The 18616-nt window shown below is 33.9% G+C and overlaps 1 protein-coding gene across 2 annotated transcripts in view; it reads left to right on the forward strand.

Moving 5' to 3' along the window:
- The window catches only part of USP47 (ubiquitin specific peptidase 47), a 115812-nt gene that overhangs the window by 74150 nt on the left and 23046 nt on the right, over positions 1–18616 (forward strand). For both annotated transcript variants that reach the window (XM_059931142.1, XM_059931143.1), the window contains 8 exons: positions 7134–7229; positions 7312–7464; positions 10144–10311; positions 12135–12266; positions 12713–12789; positions 13380–13435; positions 15485–15597; positions 16632–16736. In XM_059931142.1, coding sequence (XP_059787125.1) covers positions 7134–7229; positions 7312–7464; positions 10144–10311; positions 12135–12266; positions 12713–12789; positions 13380–13435; positions 15485–15597; positions 16632–16736 — 900 coding nt within the window. The remainder of the gene's footprint in view (positions 1–7133; positions 7230–7311; positions 7465–10143; positions 10312–12134; positions 12267–12712; positions 12790–13379; positions 13436–15484; positions 15598–16631; positions 16737–18616) is intronic.

The raw sequence follows: 18616 nt of genomic DNA on the forward strand, positions 1-18616 counted from the left end.
AAACCCTTAGGTGTAAATCTAACAAAATATGTACTGGACCTATGTGCTGCAAACTATAAATTCTGAAAAGAATATTTAAATAAAGGGAGAGGCATACTGTCCTCATTGATTGGAATATTCACATGGTAAAGATGTGGATTCTCCCCCAAATTGTATAATTTTAATGAAATTCCTTTCAAAATCTGAGAAGATTTTTCAAGCTCATTCTAAAAAAAATAGCTAGAATAGCTAAGGGAATTTTGGAAAAAGAATAAAGTAGGAGAAATCAGTCTACTTGATCTCAAGATTTATTATATAGCTACAGTAATCAAGGCTGTATGGTATTGGAGGAATAGACAAATGGATCAGTGGAACATAATAGAAAACCCAGAACTAGATCCACATAAACATGCCCAGCTGATTTTTTTAGAATTGCACAGTGCAATTCAATTCAGCAAGGATGGTCTTTTAAACAAATGATGTTAAAACCATTAGGAATTCATATATACAAAAATGAACCTTTTCTTAAACCTCACAGCTTGTAAAAATAATTAACTCAAAATGGATCATAGACTTAAACAAAATGTAAAGTTACAAACTTTTAGAAAAAAAACACAGGAAAAAATCCTCTAGAAAAAGGGTTAAGCAATGAATTCTTAGAATTGATACCAAAAAGTAAAATCCACAAAGGGAAAAATTGACAAGTTGTATCTCAACAAAATTTTAAAAACATTTGCTCTTTGAAAGCCCATGTGATGAAGGTAAGAGAAGCTACAGACTGGGAGAACATATTTGGAAACCCCATATCTGACAGAGGACTAGTATCTAGAATACATAAAGATGTCTCAAAACACTATAGTGAAAAATGATAACAGTCCATTTAGACAGTTGGCAAAAGACATAAACAACATTTCATATAAGAGGATATGCAGATATCAAATAAATACAGGAACAGATGTTCAACATCACTAGGGAAATGCAAATTCAAACCATAATGAAGATAACACTCTCTACCAACAGAATGGCTAGAATAAAAACTAATGGCAGCACCAAAAGCTGACAGCAGTGTGGAGGAACTGGATCACTCATGTTTTTGGTGGGAATGTGAAAAGTTACAGGCAGTTTCTCATAAAACTAAACATGAAATTATCGTAACCTCCAGCAATTGTACTCTTGGTTATTTATCCCAGAGAAATGAAAAGTTACCAAATATTCATAATGTCTTTATTTTTAATATTCTATAACTGGAATCAGCCCAGATGTCCTTCAACAAGTAAATGGTTTAACAAACTGTGGTACAAACAAACCATAGAATACTACTTAGCAGTAAAAAGGGACAAACTACCGATACACACAGAAACTTGCATGAATCTCCAGGGAATTATGCTGAGTGACAAAAACCAATCTCAAAAGGTTACATATGGTTCCATTTATATAACATTCTTGGTAAAACAAAATTTTAGAACTGAGAGATGGATTAATTATTGCCAGAGCTTGTAGATTAGTTGGCGCCAGGGGAAGGATGGGTAGCTGGTTACTATAAAAGGACAACATGAGGGATCCTTGTGGTGTAGGAACTGTTCAGTCTCTTAACTATGGTGGTGGATATATAAGCCTATACAGGTAATAAAATTGTAAAGAACTTAATACACACACATAGACAAATGAGTACACTGAAACTGAGAAAATTGGAATAAGATTGGTGGGTTATATCAATGTCAGTATCCTGATTGTGATATTATACTATAGTTTTGCAAAATGTTATCAAATGGAGGAATGGCAAAGTGTACAGGAGGCTCTGTATTATTTCTTATAATTGTATGTGAATCTTCAGTTATCACAAAAATTGCAATTAAAAGTAGATGGCTTAAGTAAAAGTAGAGTTCCTAGTTTAAAAGAGAAAACTATATATTCTGGGGAAGATAGTTGACTATCTGTAAGGAAGACATGTAACTATTTCAATAGCACAGAATTGCTAAGTATGTCAAAATCAGTTAGAAAATAGTTATCAGTAGTGGTTCTAATTTATCTTCAGTAGTTCAGTCTGAAAAATAAAGTATTATATTTTAGCAACCATTTCTTCATTCAAGATGAAGTAGACGTTGAATGATGGAGAAAGAATTTTATATATAAGTTAAGAGTAAAAATAAGTGAGAGGATTTATATACCATTCCTTGGTTCTATCTTTTGATTGCACTGTACCTAGATTTTCTGTATTTCTTATTCAGAGAACTAAGGATGTAAGAATTCTCTATGTTCTATTCTGAATGCTGGAAATCAGGGTCTAAAAAACTCTGCACAATTACACTTTGTATAATATATAAGGAGGTGTAAGCTCTAGAAAATAAAACTATTATTTTCACTCTGGAATGATGAAAAACAATCACAGTCAACCCAAAGCTAGTTTGGAAACATGACACAAGAATAACATACTCAAGAGGACAGCTCATGGTAAGCAGTATAGTTTTTTTGTGTGTATTAATAATGGCATAATGTTTATAATATTTTCCATTTTTATGATCCATAACTTATTTTTTGGTATCTAAAATACAGTTTGGCACGATTTTTAGTTATCTTGTACATCACATTAAGTGAAGACAAATGTATATAACCACATTAGCCCATGATTTACATAATTTATTTGTTGAATGAATGGATGAATTGAAGCTAATTTTTATGACTGAATAATTTTATTTATAATTATTCTGGGGTCAACTTTTTAAAAAATGAATAAGGAGCTAAAGAAAATTATTAATATAGCTTTAACTGGTTTCTAAATCTAAAGGAAAATGGTGGCTACTTCAATCTCCATATCTCCACATATCCTCCCAAAACCATAGGCTAGAAGGAACACAAATGAAACCCAACTAACCCATACTTTCTGGATTGCTAGGAGACAATAACATGAACTTCAAATTACCTGAAAGTAGCAAAATTATCAAGTGCCAGCGGAGCTTCCACTGCTGCTGCAAGTCCGTATATGTGGAGAGTATGAAGTGGGATGCTTTAGAGACTATGAAACAGAAGAGAGGGGACTGAAAAACTTAAACAAAATGAAGACAGAATCACCCTCAAAAAGAGAAAGTACAACAGTATGTGCCAAAATAGTGAACACAGACTGGGACTTGGTAGTTTATAGTACCAGCTACCAGGAAGGAGTTTTAGAGTGTGTAGGATTAGGAAGCGGCAGCCTTGGAGGAATTTTGCTTCTAGAGAAGGAGATAAGCAGAGAAGGGGTGATGCCACTGAGTCCTAGCAGTGAGGAGAAAACAAGAAGAAAAAGAAAAATAAAGGGTTCTGCAAAATGAAAGAGGACATCAACCTCTTTTTCCCCATTACCCATTCAAGAAATTACACTTCACTAAGTTGACAGAAGGTACTCACAAACTAAAGAATGCTGTCCACAAAATGAGTAGGGGAAAAATCAAACTTACGCAGCACCACTGTTGGAAGAAAACAGAAAATATGTATTAAATCATTTCAGCTGATGAAAATCTATACACACACAACCTCAAAACCTTAGAAAAATAACCACAAAGTAGCATACTGTAACACAGTACTCTAGACTAAATTAAGTATTCTCAAGCAAGCAAAACAGAACTTGGTATCCAAAAATTTAAGGAGACAAATGGATTAAAGAAAAAACCAAACAAACAAGAAATGCAGTGCAAGCTGATCAAAGGAAGGAGATTAAAGAAAAGACAAGACTACGTTAGATATGAAGAATTAATTATAAAATGCTCAAGAGAAAATAGAATGGAATGAAAATCTAAGGAAGAACATAGAATGAAAATGAGATAAAGAAGTAAAAATTAGGATCTCAGAGCAAATGATGGAAAGGAAAGGCTGGCAAAGGAGGTCCAACATAATTGGAATCTGTGAAGAATAAAAATAACTCAGTAGAACAAAACTTATAAACTATAATCCAGGAAAACTTTCTGGGAATAGGGGAAATTTAAATCTACCTTTTGAAGGACCCACCACTGTACCTGGAAAAATGGACCTGGAATGATCAACTGAGACATATTTTAGTAAACTGCTAAACTTGAAAGACAAATTGGGCTGGCATCATACTTTTGAAGAGCAACATGCAAATCATGGCAATAGAATGGCAATTTCAGGAAAATCAAGGAAAAGTACAGGCCAAGGATTTGCCATCCAGCCAAGTTTTTCTTCAATTATTATGGCAATAGAAAATCAACTTTTGAATATTGAGGAACTCATTGACCATTGTATCCATAAGCCTTCTTGAGGAGTTTGTTGGAGGATGATCTCCATCCACCCAAGAGACCACTGGGGAAGCTTTAGCAAAAGGACCGTGAGCATTTAATATACTAAATTGTAGAATTAAGGACTAAATAAAACAAGGGTGGGGACATGGAAAGAAGAAAGTATGAAATGTTACATGTTAAACAACGTACAGAGAATACCATTCTTAAAAAAGGAAAAGAGAGTGAGAAGGGAAAGTAGAATGAGATCATAGACTGTTAAATAGGTGGGAGACCAAGGATACCATTTAAAATCGGCCAACCAGACACTAAAAGCTTAAGTAAGGAAAAGGAAGGATTAAGGGCACTAACAAAAGTACGTATAAATGCACTAGAAAAAAATTACTAACCTTCCTAAATACCAAAAGAAAATGTAAAAAGTAGCAAAGAAAAACACACCATGTAGAAAAAGAAACAGTATTACTTAATAGAGTAATTAAAATATACAGTAGTGACTGACATGAAACAAAACATCAGTCATATTAAATATGGATGGGCTTAAATTGCCTATTAAAGGTAAAAGATTTTCAAGTTGGCTTATGAAACAAACATACTAAAATTTGGTTTAAACAAGAATCCAATAGTGGATGCTAAACTAAGGTGGAAAGTTCTTTAAGGCATAGTATTTTTGTATGGTCTCCAAGTGTCTCCTTACAAATTGCTTATTAGCTGCAAGAGGAAAAAAATAATAATCACATAGTGAAAAAACTGGGCAACACCTTGACCAGGTGATTGAAGTTAATATCACCAGTAAGGATGTTAGGGATATCTTGCCCTTTGACTGTGATACCCTTAGAAGAACACATCATTACTTACTTACATTAGTCTAGTAAGGAATGCATAACCTGAATCTAACTGTAAGGAACATCAGACAAACCCAAATTGCAGAACATTTTTATAAAATAACTGGCCTCTTCAAAATTGTTAATGTTATGAAAGAAAGGCTTTGAAACTGTACCCGACAAAATGAATCTGAAGAGGCAGACAGCCAAATGCAATCTGTTTTCCTGGATTTGATTCTGTACTGGATGGGGAGAAATACTATAAAGGACATTATTAGGATAATTGACAGAATTGGAATATGGACTGACAAAGTACTTTACCAATACCAATATTAAATTTTCCTGAGTTTGATAACTCTTCTGTTTATGTAAGAATATGTTTTTTCTTAAAAAGTCACATTGAAGTATTAAGAGGAAAAGCACGTATGAACCTACTCTCAAGTGGTTCGGAAAAACACATAATGTGCGTGTGGGTGGGAGAATGATAAAGCAAGGTAGCAAAATGTTAAAAGTTGGTGAGTCTAAGTAAAACGTTTAAGGGAATTTTCTTTAAACTTTTCTCTGGGTTTAAAAGAAGAAAAAAAAAAAGGTAGCTCTGGCTGTGAACTATAAGCCAGAGATCAATACATACATATAGCTTAGTTTAGTAAAGTAGAATTTGAGTTACATAATGTTCTCACTCTCTCCCTTTACCCTCCCCCTGCTTTTTTAAGATATTGTTTTAACAGTTCAGTAATCCATTTGGAAAGCTCAGCTGATTTGGTATCAGTCTGTGTTAAGCTATAGATGTGATTGCTCTTAAAGCTTTTACCTCTCTTATGTTTTTAAAGAATTTGCCTTTTTCGTACTTAAAATATGGGGAAAAAAATCCAAAAAAAATCGTTTTCTAAATGTGTCCTTTCCTGTGACCTCCTGTAAAACGCTTGATTATGTGGAGAAAAACCAGCTACTTGGTCCCCCTCCCCCACCCCATTGGTTCTTCTTGTGTTCTGAGGACCAAATAGGGGATGGATGAAGTTAGAAGCATTTTGTATATTTTTTCATATTTTTTATCTTATTCCAAAATGAGCTATACCAAGCAATATGTGGATAGTAGTTTTTATATGCTTTGCTAGCTGTTTTACAGCTAAGTCCATTTTGCTAGATCAAGCTCCCTTATCTTTTGAGGAACAACTTGTTCTGTATCAAAAATTTTTTGAAGATATTTTATCTTAATGATTCCACTTCTTTTTCTTTATATGTAATAAATATTGTCAGTAGTTCTACTTAGACCATGTCTGAGGAAAAGAGATGACATCAAATGAAATTGTGCAATCCAATCTTATATGTTGTATTAACTAAAATTTCTTAATTGTGAAAAATCAATGATGAAAAATTAAAATAAAAATTTTATGCCTACTGATTCTTCAACAATATTCATACTAGTTTCTTACTTCTGTCTTAAAGCTGTATGGAGAAAAGAGAACCACATGGTTCCACTAGGTGAACAATCCAGCATCTCTCATACATTTTCAAATGGAGCAGTAGCTGACAAGCAGTGAGAAGGTTGCACAGTGGTTTTCAGTCTTCATAATTAATGCAGTGGTAGCTTACTGACTGACCCTAAATGTAGGGGTTAAGGATAATTATTAGATTTTTTAATGTACAGATAGTGTAAATTCTTCAGAGTGCTGGGTTATTAACTGTGCAGTTTAAAATTGTCTCCTTTTACAAGAAGGATGCAGTGACACATGCAACTGCTTTTCTAAGAAGTGTGGAATTACTTTTTAATCTAAAGACTGAGGATTTCTATTAGATTATTTAACCAAAAATCACAACGTAAAGTCTATGAAAATTAGGTAGAAATGACTAACTGATGTGCAACACTAGGAAACGCAGAGCTCATACAGAATGAAATAAAGTAATTTTTTGCTCAGTTTTTATAATGATAACATCATTTTGCTGTTGATACTTTTTTTTACCCCTTTTTGCATTTTGAATTCCTAATTTTCTTGCTGTTCTACAAATAAGTATTTTGGTAATTGCAATGTTTTTATATTCAGGGCTTTGTCATTAACATTATAATATTTTACAATAATTATAAAACAATTTTTTTTCTAACTAGGAGGAAGCATTGCATGCATTTATTCAGCCAGAGATCCTGGATGGCCCAAATCAATATTTTTGTGAACGTTGTAAGAAGAAGTGTGATGCACGAAAGGTAGATGCCATTTAGAAATTAATACTTAATTATCTGAGATAATATTCAATATTCAATAGATTCCCCCCACTTTTTTTTTTAGGGTCTTCGGTTTTTGCATTTCCCTTATCTGCTGACCTTACAACTGAAAAGGTTTGATTTTGATTATACAACCATGCACAGGATTAAATTGAATGATCGGATGACATTTCCCGAGGAACTAGACATGAGTACATTTATTGATGTTGAAGATGAGGTAAATACTTATAAATTATACTTCAGATATTCTTCTTTGATCAGAGTAACTTGTGATATTCTTTGAAAAGACAAAAAGGATATTAAATTCTGGAATTATTTCTTTAATTTGAGTGATAATCTTATGTTTCATAACTTTCTTAGTTATTGAAACGTACCAGTCTAGAGATGGGCTGCACTTGTGTTTCTGGCACATGATAAACACAGAACAGATATATTGAATGAACGAGCAAACTGGGTAGTATGGCCATAATTTCTTGTTTTGTCTTAGTGTCTTTTTCAAGCATTAAGGTTGCTGGGTTATTCTCCCTTAAGGTTTACCAGCTCTTAAATTGTCTAGGTTAGAAAGCTAGGTAATAAAGATATTTTTCTGTGTTTCTTTTTTAATTAAAACTTTTAAAATAAAAAATTTAAAACTATTTAAATATAGTTTGAGAATGGAACTTTGAGGGCACACATAAAGCTCATTAATTTCTTCCACTCATTGACCTCCCCCAATTCTCTGGTTCCTCTATCCTTATCCAGTAAAAGATTCATAATGTCCCACTCTGTTCTCTTGGAAACTCTTCTGATTTAATTATTGGCAATATTTACAATCACTTAACATAGTTGTTACAGAGTGATAAATCTTTCTTATTCTCAAAACTGCCATGAAGTATTTTTTTCTGATTGGAATTCATCACAATAGTTAAAAATGCCTTTTCCCAGAGGCTTAAAAATAATTTTAAACATTCTCAAGTTTTATTTATGCTCTTAAGTACTAAGTGGCAAATGTTTTCTGAGCCTTACTTTCCTTGTCTGTAAAGTAAGGATGATAATTGCTTTTCATAGCTTTCATAAGATGAGATTGCCTTAGATAAAGTAAATGTTCATTGAATGGTACCTGTGACCAGGTAACAGTCTCTGAAAGGTTTAATTTGAAATAATATCTCAAACACTTGTGCTTAAGCTAGGAAGTCTGTCCAAAGTATACCAAACTTTCAAAGGAGATTCCTACTCAGAGATGAGTATTAGATGGGTCTTCTGTATATTCCTAATGTATTTCTTGTAAAGGGAAGTCTTTTCCAAGGGAAGAAAAGTGAGATACAAAGTTTGACCAGAACTTTTAGGAAGTTCTAGGTCCATTTCTTGGAAGAAGAGAAGATGTTCTGGCTTAGTTAAAAGGAGTTTCAGGGATGATCTCTTTGGACTTTGTGTAGAATTCTCAAGTTGCTTTTCACCTCCATTTTTCCTTGAACCATACTTTCTTGAGGGATGAAGACTATGTGTTAGGTGCAGTTCTTACAGCAAAGTTCTTGGCAAGAAGTTGGTACTTACTACATATTGCTTGGTTAATTCAAGAACTTCTAGGCAATGCCTTAAACATATCAAGTGCCTACATCTTAGAGAAGAATTTTCAAACTATGTATTTAAAATATTAAAGGAGGGGCTTCCCTGGTGGCGCAGTGGTTAAGAATCTGCCTGCCAATGCAGGGGACACAGGTTCAAGCCCTGATCTGGGAAGATTGATCCCACATGCCACGGAGCAACTAAGCCTGTGCGCCACGTGCCACAACTACTGAAGCCCACAGGCCTAGAGCCCATGCTCTGCAACAAGAGAGAAGCCTGCGCACCTCAACGAAAAGTAGCCCCCGCTCGCCGCAACTAGAGAAAGCCTGCACGCAGCAATGAAGACCCAACACAGTCAAAAATAAATAAAGTAAATAAATTTTAAAAATAAAATAAAATATTAAAGGAAAAGGGAGGAAAGAGTTGTTTGAGGATTTCTAGGAAGAATTCTTTAAATTAAATTTGTCTGAAAGAGACTTAAAAATCATAAAAGCATGGAAAAGTATTATTTATTGTTGTTACATTTCCACCTCCTTAACTGGAGTGTAAAGTTCTTGAGGATAGATACAGTGTCTTGTTTTTCTTTCTAATTGTCTGTAATACCTAGCATAGTGATAAACTGAATTGAACTTTTTGTTCAAGAACGGAGATGATACTCTTTTTTTTTTAAATATTTATTTATTTATTTATTTATTTATGGCTGTGTTGGGTCTTCGTTTCTGTGCGAGGGCTTTCTCTAGTTGCGGCAAGTGGGGGCCACTCTTCATCGTGGTGCGCGGGCCTTCTCACTATCGCGGCCTCTCTTGTTGTGGAGCACAGGCTCCAGACGCACAGGCTCAGCAATTGTGGCTCATGGGCCTAGTCGCTTCGCAGCATGTGGGATCCTCTCAGACCAGGGCTCGAACCCATGTCCCCTGCATTGGCAGGCAGACTCTCTACCACTGCGCCACCAGGGAAGCCGGGAGATGATATTCTTTTGGGATTTGAGAACAACAGAAGCTCGTTTTGGAGCTTAAGTTCTCTGCTTTTATGGTTTTTGATGAAAGAAATGGTAATTTCATATTGTTACTTTGCAGCTGTAAACATAAATGGGGTTTAATACAATTCTGAATCACTAATTTGTTGTATTAGAATTTTAAGGTTGTTAATAGAAATGCTTTTAAAATACACTTTTGTTTAATTTTATTTAAGGTCTCACTTTTTAAGAGAAAATAAATTTGCTTAAAGTAGAATAAGTATTTTTATTAACAATAGCATCGTAAATAATGTGGGAAAAGCAGCATATAGATTGAAAGGTTTATATTTTCCCTTAATTTAGCTTATAATTTTAAGATAATTATGTTTTATTAAGAAATCTCCTCAGACTGAAAGTTGCACTGACAGTGGAGCAGAAAATGAAGGCAGTTGTCACAGTGATCAAATGAGTAATGATTTCTCCAATGATGATGGTGTTGATGAAGGGATCTGCCTTGAAAGCAATAGTGGAACTGAAAAGATTCCAAAACCTGGGCTTGAAAAGGTACTTTTTGTAATTTGTGGTTTTTAGTTGAAAGAGAGAGTAAGGTAATCTCTGAGCTGCTATATAATTCTCTTTAAAAGAAGTTTAATTGCTACTATTTTTATGCATACATGTGGTCATAATTAAACTTCAGAAAAAACTACTCACAGGTGGGAGCATTAATTTCTGAGAGGCTGAACTGTACCTCTGAAGCAAGCTGAGTGGTGGTGTGGAAAGGGTGCCTAGTAGTGAGGAAACACTTCATTTTGCCTTTAAAGTAGCAGCAAGCCTCTAATATCAGAGTTTTCTCATATAGCAGAATGAAAGCATTAGACTAGATCTGTTAATTTAAAAAGTTATGGCTATGGGACCCTTTCTGAAACAATAAGAGAACTAATCTTTTTTAGGTAGGGGACCCCTCAGTTTTCCTCCCCTCCCCTATGACAGCCCTTAAGGGACTTCAAAAAATGATACAATTCCATGGATTATCATTTGGAAACTACAAGACTGGATAGAATTTTTTTGTTACTAGGTCAGTGATTTTTAAGATTTTATCAAACCATTTCTTTCACATTTGTATAATTTGCTTTATTGAGGGGAGAATTACAGATCAGATGTCTTGAACATGGTGTGAATAATTAATCACCAGTGTGAAGACTGATCACTAGCTCAAGTCTTACAGAGTCGTATTAAATATAGGGTTTTTTTTAGGCAGTATTTAAGAATGGAGTTTCACTTGCATAAATCTGTTTTTAGATCAAGACCATTATTCTCACCACCATTACCACTACCCTTTACCTTTTAAAATTATCTGTTTCTTTCAGGGCAGACACATGAGGTGTGGATTGCTATGTGATGAATAATGTAGTGGATACATTATAACTTAGTGTAAAGAACATTGCCTTCAAACAAGAGTTGGAAAACTGTGGCCCAAGACCTAAATCCAACCCCCAACCTGTTTTTCTACATAGACAATTATGTCTATCTTTTTTTTTGTTTTCCTTATCTTATTCCAGTGGATAGGATTTCCCATACAATGTTGAATAGGAGTGGTGAGAGAGGACGCTCTTGCCTTATTCCCAATCTCAGGAGGAAAGTATTCGGTCTCTTGCCATTAAGTATGGTATTGGGTCTAGGTTTTTTATAGATGTTCTTTATCAATTTGAGGAGGTTCCTCTCTTCCTAGTTTGTTGAGAGTCTTTATCATGAATGGGTTTGGATTTTGTCAAATGTTGTTTCTGGGTTCAATTGGTAAGATGATGTAACTTTTCTTCTTTAGCCTGGTTTACATAGGTTGATTTTTCTAATGTTGAACCAGCTTTGCATACCTGAGAGATATCAAATCAATAGATCGCTATATCACAGATATTACATAAATACATTAGAAGATGTTCAAAATAATTATATACCTTAGCTCTTTTTATAAAGGAAGTGGAATCTTATTTGGATTTTAAAAAATGTTATTTGGGATTTATTGATTTTGATGTGCATATCAGAATGGTCTCATGTTTAACACCTCCTAAAATTTCAGACTATTATTTTCTTTTTACATAAATATATAAATTTGTATTTCAGTTATGCATTGTTCTAGAGGTTATAGCATAATTAAAATGTGAAGGAATACACTGAATGAAACTTGTGGTTTCATATATATAAAATATATATGTATGTAAAATTATGTGGTGAATTACCATTTTAATGATCTTAGAGAAAAGTTGACTTGCCATAAATACATAGGACAACTAACATGTTATTTTGCTGTGTTTTAGTAGAGAATAGGAAATATACAAATTAGGGTTTTGTGTTTTTCCTCTGTGCTGAGTTACTTTTATTCTTTTCTTTAGAATTCTTTGATCTATGAGCTCTTCTCGGTTATGGTTCATTCAGGGAGTGCTGCTGGTGGTCATTACTATGCTTGTATAAAGTCATTCAATGATGAGCAGTGGTACAGCTTCAATGATCAACATGTCAGCAGGGTAAGGAGGGATTTTTTTTTAAGATTATTATTCTGAAAGACAGGAGTAGGGATGTTTCTCATCAACAGCAGGGTTTATTAAAAATGTGAGACTCAGTCTCTCCAGTGAAGCATACCAAATCATTAACACATACCAGATGTCATTCTTTTGTTTTTGTTTTCAGTAAATTTCCTTTGTTTCTTTGTTTTGTTTTATTTTGGGCTTGCTGAGTGTTTGCAGAGCTAGACTCCCAGTTTTCTTCTTGCCCTGAGCCTTCACACCGGCTATCTATTTAAGAGCACTAGAAAAGATTGGCCTTTAGTAGCCACTGATTATGATTACATTTTGTGAACTGGTATCTGTGTGGTCCATTTAACTCTGAGGTTAAAACTTGGGTTACATATTGACATAAAGATAATGGTGTTATAGATCTTACCAAAAAAGTAAGTAATGTAACAACTTTTTAGATAACACAAGAGGACATTAAGAAAACACATGGTGGATCTTCAGGAAGCAGAGGATATTACTCCAGTGCTTTTGCAAGGTAAATAACTTCCTAATTTTTACTGTTTATAAATTAGAATTAATTACAGCTTTTCAACATTTTTTTATCACTAAAAGGATTTAACCCAAGGGTCAACAAACTATAACCTATGGGCCAAATTCAGCCTGCCTTCAATTTTTGGAAATAAAGTTTTATTGGAACACCATCATACTCATTTGTTTAAATATTGTATGTTGATCTTTTCCCACACAACAGCAGAGTTAAGTAATTTTAGCACACACAGAATAGCTCACAAAGCCTATGGCTTTTACTATCTGGCCCTTTTCCAGAAAAAATTTGCTGACTCCTGACTTACCTGTAGTACTCATTCTAGGACAAAGGTTTTTTGAAGATTTTACTACATTACCAAGAAAAGATATGGGATTTTCTCATACATATGTCAGTAAAAGCAAAGTAGTCTCCTTTTTTTTCAAGAATGTTTAAATCTGAACCTGTACAAGAACAGCTACATGATTTTCTAATTGTTTGAAACAACAAAATACTACTATTTAAAATAAATATTTGATGCTAGAAATGCAATCTTTACAATCTACTTTTTGTCCCTATTAATCTTTTTTATATTTTACTAGCTCCACAAATGCATATATGCTGATATATAGACTGAAGGACCCAGCAAGAAATGCAAGTATGTTGACATATAGTTACTTGATTTTAGTCTGTGTTATAAACCAGTTTTTTTGCAAGTTTTATAAACCCAAATAACTACTTTTAAATGATAGGACAATTAAATTTTTTTATTGTGGAAGAATTAATCATAAAGACTGTTATGAGATAATACCAACTGGTAAAAGCACTTGGAAAAAAGTTGAACTGTTTTTTAATACACTAAGAGACAAAACTTACTCTGTGTTGTGTACGTTGGATATTTATTTGCAGTAACATTGTATTATATGTAGTTTGGTGCAGTGATGATAGTCTCCAGATCTGTGTAGCAGGCATAACTCACCATCTGCCTGTCCCAGAACAAGTTATTTAACTTTTCTAAGACTTACTTTCCACACATGTAAAATGGGAATAATTATCGTATTTTATAGGATTATTATAAAAAATTAAATGAGATAAAATTTTAAGCATTTAGTATCGTACTAGAGTTAAACATCTTTGCTTATTTGCTTTAAAAGCAAGTAAAGTTTTATGAGTCGAGTATGCATCCTTTATTAGATTTTAATTTTATTAAGAATCCTAAAAATAATCCTGTATACAAAGCGTGTGGATTTGCCTTTCTTTTTTCCTTTCGTAACTGCTACTTCAAAAAATTACAGTTCCTGTGTTTTCTTGCTAACTCTGATTGTGACAGAGACAGTATTTGCACATAGGTGTGTAAAGCGTGTGTATGTGTGTGTGTACATACGATATATACACAGGTGATGTGTTTGCTCATATTCTTTTCACAATTAATATAATCATTGTCTTTGATTTCAATATATTTCCTTTGTTTAGAAACTACTATACTATGAGTAAATCTATTTAAAGCAGTCAAATGTTTTTGTTTACATTTTCGTAAACTCTCATCAGACTGTGAATTCAGTTGGTGCAAGGCTTAGGACTTATTTATCTTTTCACCAATGATATAATCCAGGGTCTGTCATATAGAGGCTGTTCAATAATTTACTGTGTAATTATAGGAAAGAAAAAAGGAAATTATAATAAGTCATTTCAGAACAGAGATTTCAAAGTAGAAGTATTCATTCTTACTTTACACATAATGAAACTATACCCTAAAGAGTAATTTGTCCAAGGTCATAGCTACCTGGAGGCAGAGCCAGGTTTATAGTTTGTGTATCCTCTGTGGCACCCAGCATTCCAGATATTTCATGTAGTGCAGTAACTCAGCTTTCTTTTATCCGTTCCCCGTTTTATCCCCGTTTTATCTTTATCCTCTAGTTTTGTGATGAAGCACCAGGGGGCACTGTATATATGATATGGAATATTTTTAAAATTAGAGCTCATTTCTGTAAACAGTGGATTTTTACCTTCCACAGAGGCATGATTTTTTTTAAATGTAAATTGTTCTCCTTGTTTAATGCCTAACAATCATTGGCTTTATTAAGCAGTGTTATAGTCTCATACTGTCACTTCGAATACTTTGAGTTACATATGAAGTTCTTTGATTAGAAGGCAGCTAAAAGACTACTTTGAGAACAAAGGAAAGATAATCATATTAGTGAATAATAATAAACAAATAAATACCATTTGTAGTAGTAGAGCATCAACAGTATTTATTACATTTCCTTATATCCCAGGTAATAACTCTATGTGGTAAGGTGCTGTTAATAAGCTGAAGAAACCAAGGTCTGGAGAAGTAAACTTGCCCAGGGTTACACAATTTGATGGTGATAGCACTATTTGAAATCAGAAGTGCTTTTATTTTCAAGTTTAAGGGAGGCTTTTTCATTCTAAAAATCTTAATTTACATACCAGAGTTGTCTGGAGCCAAGAGGTATACAGATAAAGATATGGCTTTTTTGAGACCTAACCATGTGTCATTATCAACTACCTCTTCACCCTTGCCTGGAAGAAGCTCATGTTGCAAGTTGAAAGATTGATGTAATTGAGATATATTTTGATAACAGCTATAGTAGAAGTGTATACTCTGGGAACATAGTAGAACAAAATTAAATAAAGGAAGCTCAATCTCAGTGGCACTGTTTTACCCTGTTTTTACTATTAATAGAATTTCTAGAAGTAGATGAATATCCAGAACATATTAAAAATTTGGTGCAGAGAGAGAGAGAATTGGAAGAACAAGAAAAGAGGCAACGAGAAATTGAGCGCAATACATGCAAGGTTAGATTTCCTAATTTTACTTTTAATTAAAAAGTGCTATTGAACTTTGCTTAACTGCAGTTCTCATCACTGACTCATTGAGTTGATTCTGTAGATAGTTATGCCATCATGATCATTAAACAGTGTAACCAACTATATTACTGAGGTAAAGTGATTTCATTTTATGCATAAAAAACCAGTAGCATGGGCTTCCCTGATGGCGCAGTGGTTGGGGGTCTGCCTGCCAATGCAGGGGACGCGGGTTTGATCCCTGGTCCGGGGGGATCCCACATGCTGCGGAGCAGCTGGGCCCGTGCACCACGGCTGCTGGGCCTGTGCTCTGGAGCCGGTGAGCCACAACTGCTGAGCCCGTGTGCCACAGCTGCTGGGGCCCGCGTGCCTAGGGCCCGTGCTCTGCAGCGGGAGAGACCACCGCAGTGAGAAGCCCACATTCAGCAGCGAAGACCCAATGCAGCCAAAAATAAATGAATAAATTTATTTTAAAAAAACCAAAAGCCAGTAACGTAGTGATAATGCTCAGTGCTGGTGAGGTTACAATGAGATGAACATTGTAACATTCTGCTACAAGTATAAACTGATAAAACCTTTCTGCCTAGAATTTGAGTAGGATTTATCAAGAGCCTTAAGCAAATTCATATTCTTTTATATAATTATCTCAAGAAAATATTACCTAATGAGATAATGACAGATGCAGTAAAAATTTTGACCACGAAGACATTCTCCACAGTATTTTCCAAATTAGGGAAAAATTGGAAACAACTTGAATATATATCAGTAGGAGAGTGATTACGTAAATTGTGATACATGCTTATAAAGAAACATACAGTTGTTAAAATTAATGATTTTGAATTTTTTTATAACATGAGACAGTATCAATTATTAAGTGAGATAAATAGACAGGGAGAATGATCCCAATATGTTTTTTTTTAATTATAATATTTTGACTATTAGGAAAAAATACTGTCTACGAAAGAAGTAAGTTTGACTTATGACCTGTTGAGTTAATGATGATATTTTACATTTACATTTTCTAGATAAAATTATTCTGTTTACATCCTGTGAAACAAGTGATGATGGAAAATAAATTGGAGGTTCATAAGGATAAGACATTAAAGGAAGCAGTAGAAATGGCTTATAAGGTATGTTTAATTGCACTGTTGGCATTTAATTATTGATATTTTACGTAACAGTATTAACATTTTCCCAAGTTTTTATTATAGTCAGTAGTAATATAAGCACTTGCAGTAGCTTTGATAGCCCACTTAAATCCTATGTCTCTTAAAGAGTATAGTTTACACCTCTTCTCTGGAATGTGGTCCATTGCTTTTGAGAACTTTCTCACTCCGAAAGCCAGTTAAAGCTTTCTAAAACTCAGAAATAGAATTAGAAACAAAAATATTTATTTATTCTTTATATTCATTTAGCAGATATTTATTGAGTGTCTACTATATGATGCATTAGAGAACTTGAGTGAACAAGACCACATGAGGTGTTAGAGGTACCAGAGTGAGCAAAACAGGCTCACTGCCTTCTTGGAGTTTACAATCCCACTGGGGAAAAAAACAGACAAAAAATATTTAAACACCACAGTTTGCAAATATCTTATTAGATGCTATAAAGTAATTCAGTAGTATATTAAGGTTATTTAATCTGAGACTTAAACCGTGAGGAGACAGCTGTGCAAGAAGCTGGGGAAGAGTATTTTAAGTAGAGGTAACAGCATGTGTAAAAACTGAGGTGAGGAAGTACATGATCAAGAAGCTGAAAAAAGGAGCATTGTGTTTAGATCATCTTGAATGAGAATAGAGTCACATAAAATGAAATTAAAGGCTGTGTAAGAATAGAAGTTTGCATTTGATTCTAAGAATAATGCAAATTTCTAAGTGGGTTTTGAAAGGCAAATAGAAAAAGAAGCATTTTTTAACCAGATTATTCTAAATGTCATCTGTTATACTTGACAAAATATTTTGCCCTTTCCATGTAAACATTAACATCATTTGACTAAAGTTAAACAGTCATTACCTAGAGAAAAAATTGCATACTACATCATTTCATTTATAATTATATGTAGAACCAATGAAAGAAGTAAAAATAACTCACAAGATAGCCGGCATTGTTTCTCAAAGTGTGATCCAGCACAACCTGCACCAGAATCACATTCCTATTAAAAAACTAATTCCTGCAAATGAATCTGAACTTATGTTTTGACACCTGGGATTATGCATTTTAAACAGGTACCTCAAGTGGTTTTTAGACACACACAGTTTGAGAACTTGTATTGCGTACCTGGTCTTTCATAGCACTTTATCAGTATTGAAAATTTACATTTGTGTGACTATTTTAATTAATTAATGTCCCTCACTAAACCGTAAGCACTTACAAGGGTGAAGAGTGTTCTGGTTTTGTTCACAGTTGCATTTCCACTACTTTTGCCTGATAAACAGGAGAGTCAAAATTGGATGGGTATGTGAATGAATAAATGAATGAACAAATAATAAAATGGATGAATGGCTCTGGGTTCACCTGATGAAAGTAAAAATCCTTTAAACATATCGGTGGACTGCAAGCAAAACAATAGTGAAACCAAATTAAACTAAAATGGAGAAAATGTCTTAACAGTTTTACACAGTAAGGTCAATCAGTGATAGCACTAAGGGTAGTTTATATTCCATCAGTTTTTAATGTAGGAAGAAAATATCTTGTCTTAAAAAATAGAAAGTTTAAGTTCACAAATGTAAAGAGTGAAATAGAAAAGAGAAATAAATCGATCTTATGTAAGAAAAATAAAGCTCCATTTGTGGGAAGTGAGGGATGGAGGAGTAGAGGGCAATGCGGACATACCAAGGCTTACAGTAATGCTTTCTTTAAAGTTGTAATCACAAACCTCAGATGAGTATTGAATACTTCTAAGCAATCCTACTATGTTTCTCCAGGAGGTTCAGCTCCCACTTAAAGTGATGTTGCATCCAGGGTATGCCATCTACTAGTGACTTGTACTAGAGGGAAAATTTTTGATAGA

Source organism: Balaenoptera ricei, chromosome 8 (assembly GCF_028023285.1).
Source record: "Balaenoptera ricei isolate mBalRic1 chromosome 8, mBalRic1.hap2, whole genome shotgun sequence".
Taxonomy (NCBI): domain Eukaryota; kingdom Metazoa; phylum Chordata; class Mammalia; order Artiodactyla; family Balaenopteridae; genus Balaenoptera; species Balaenoptera ricei.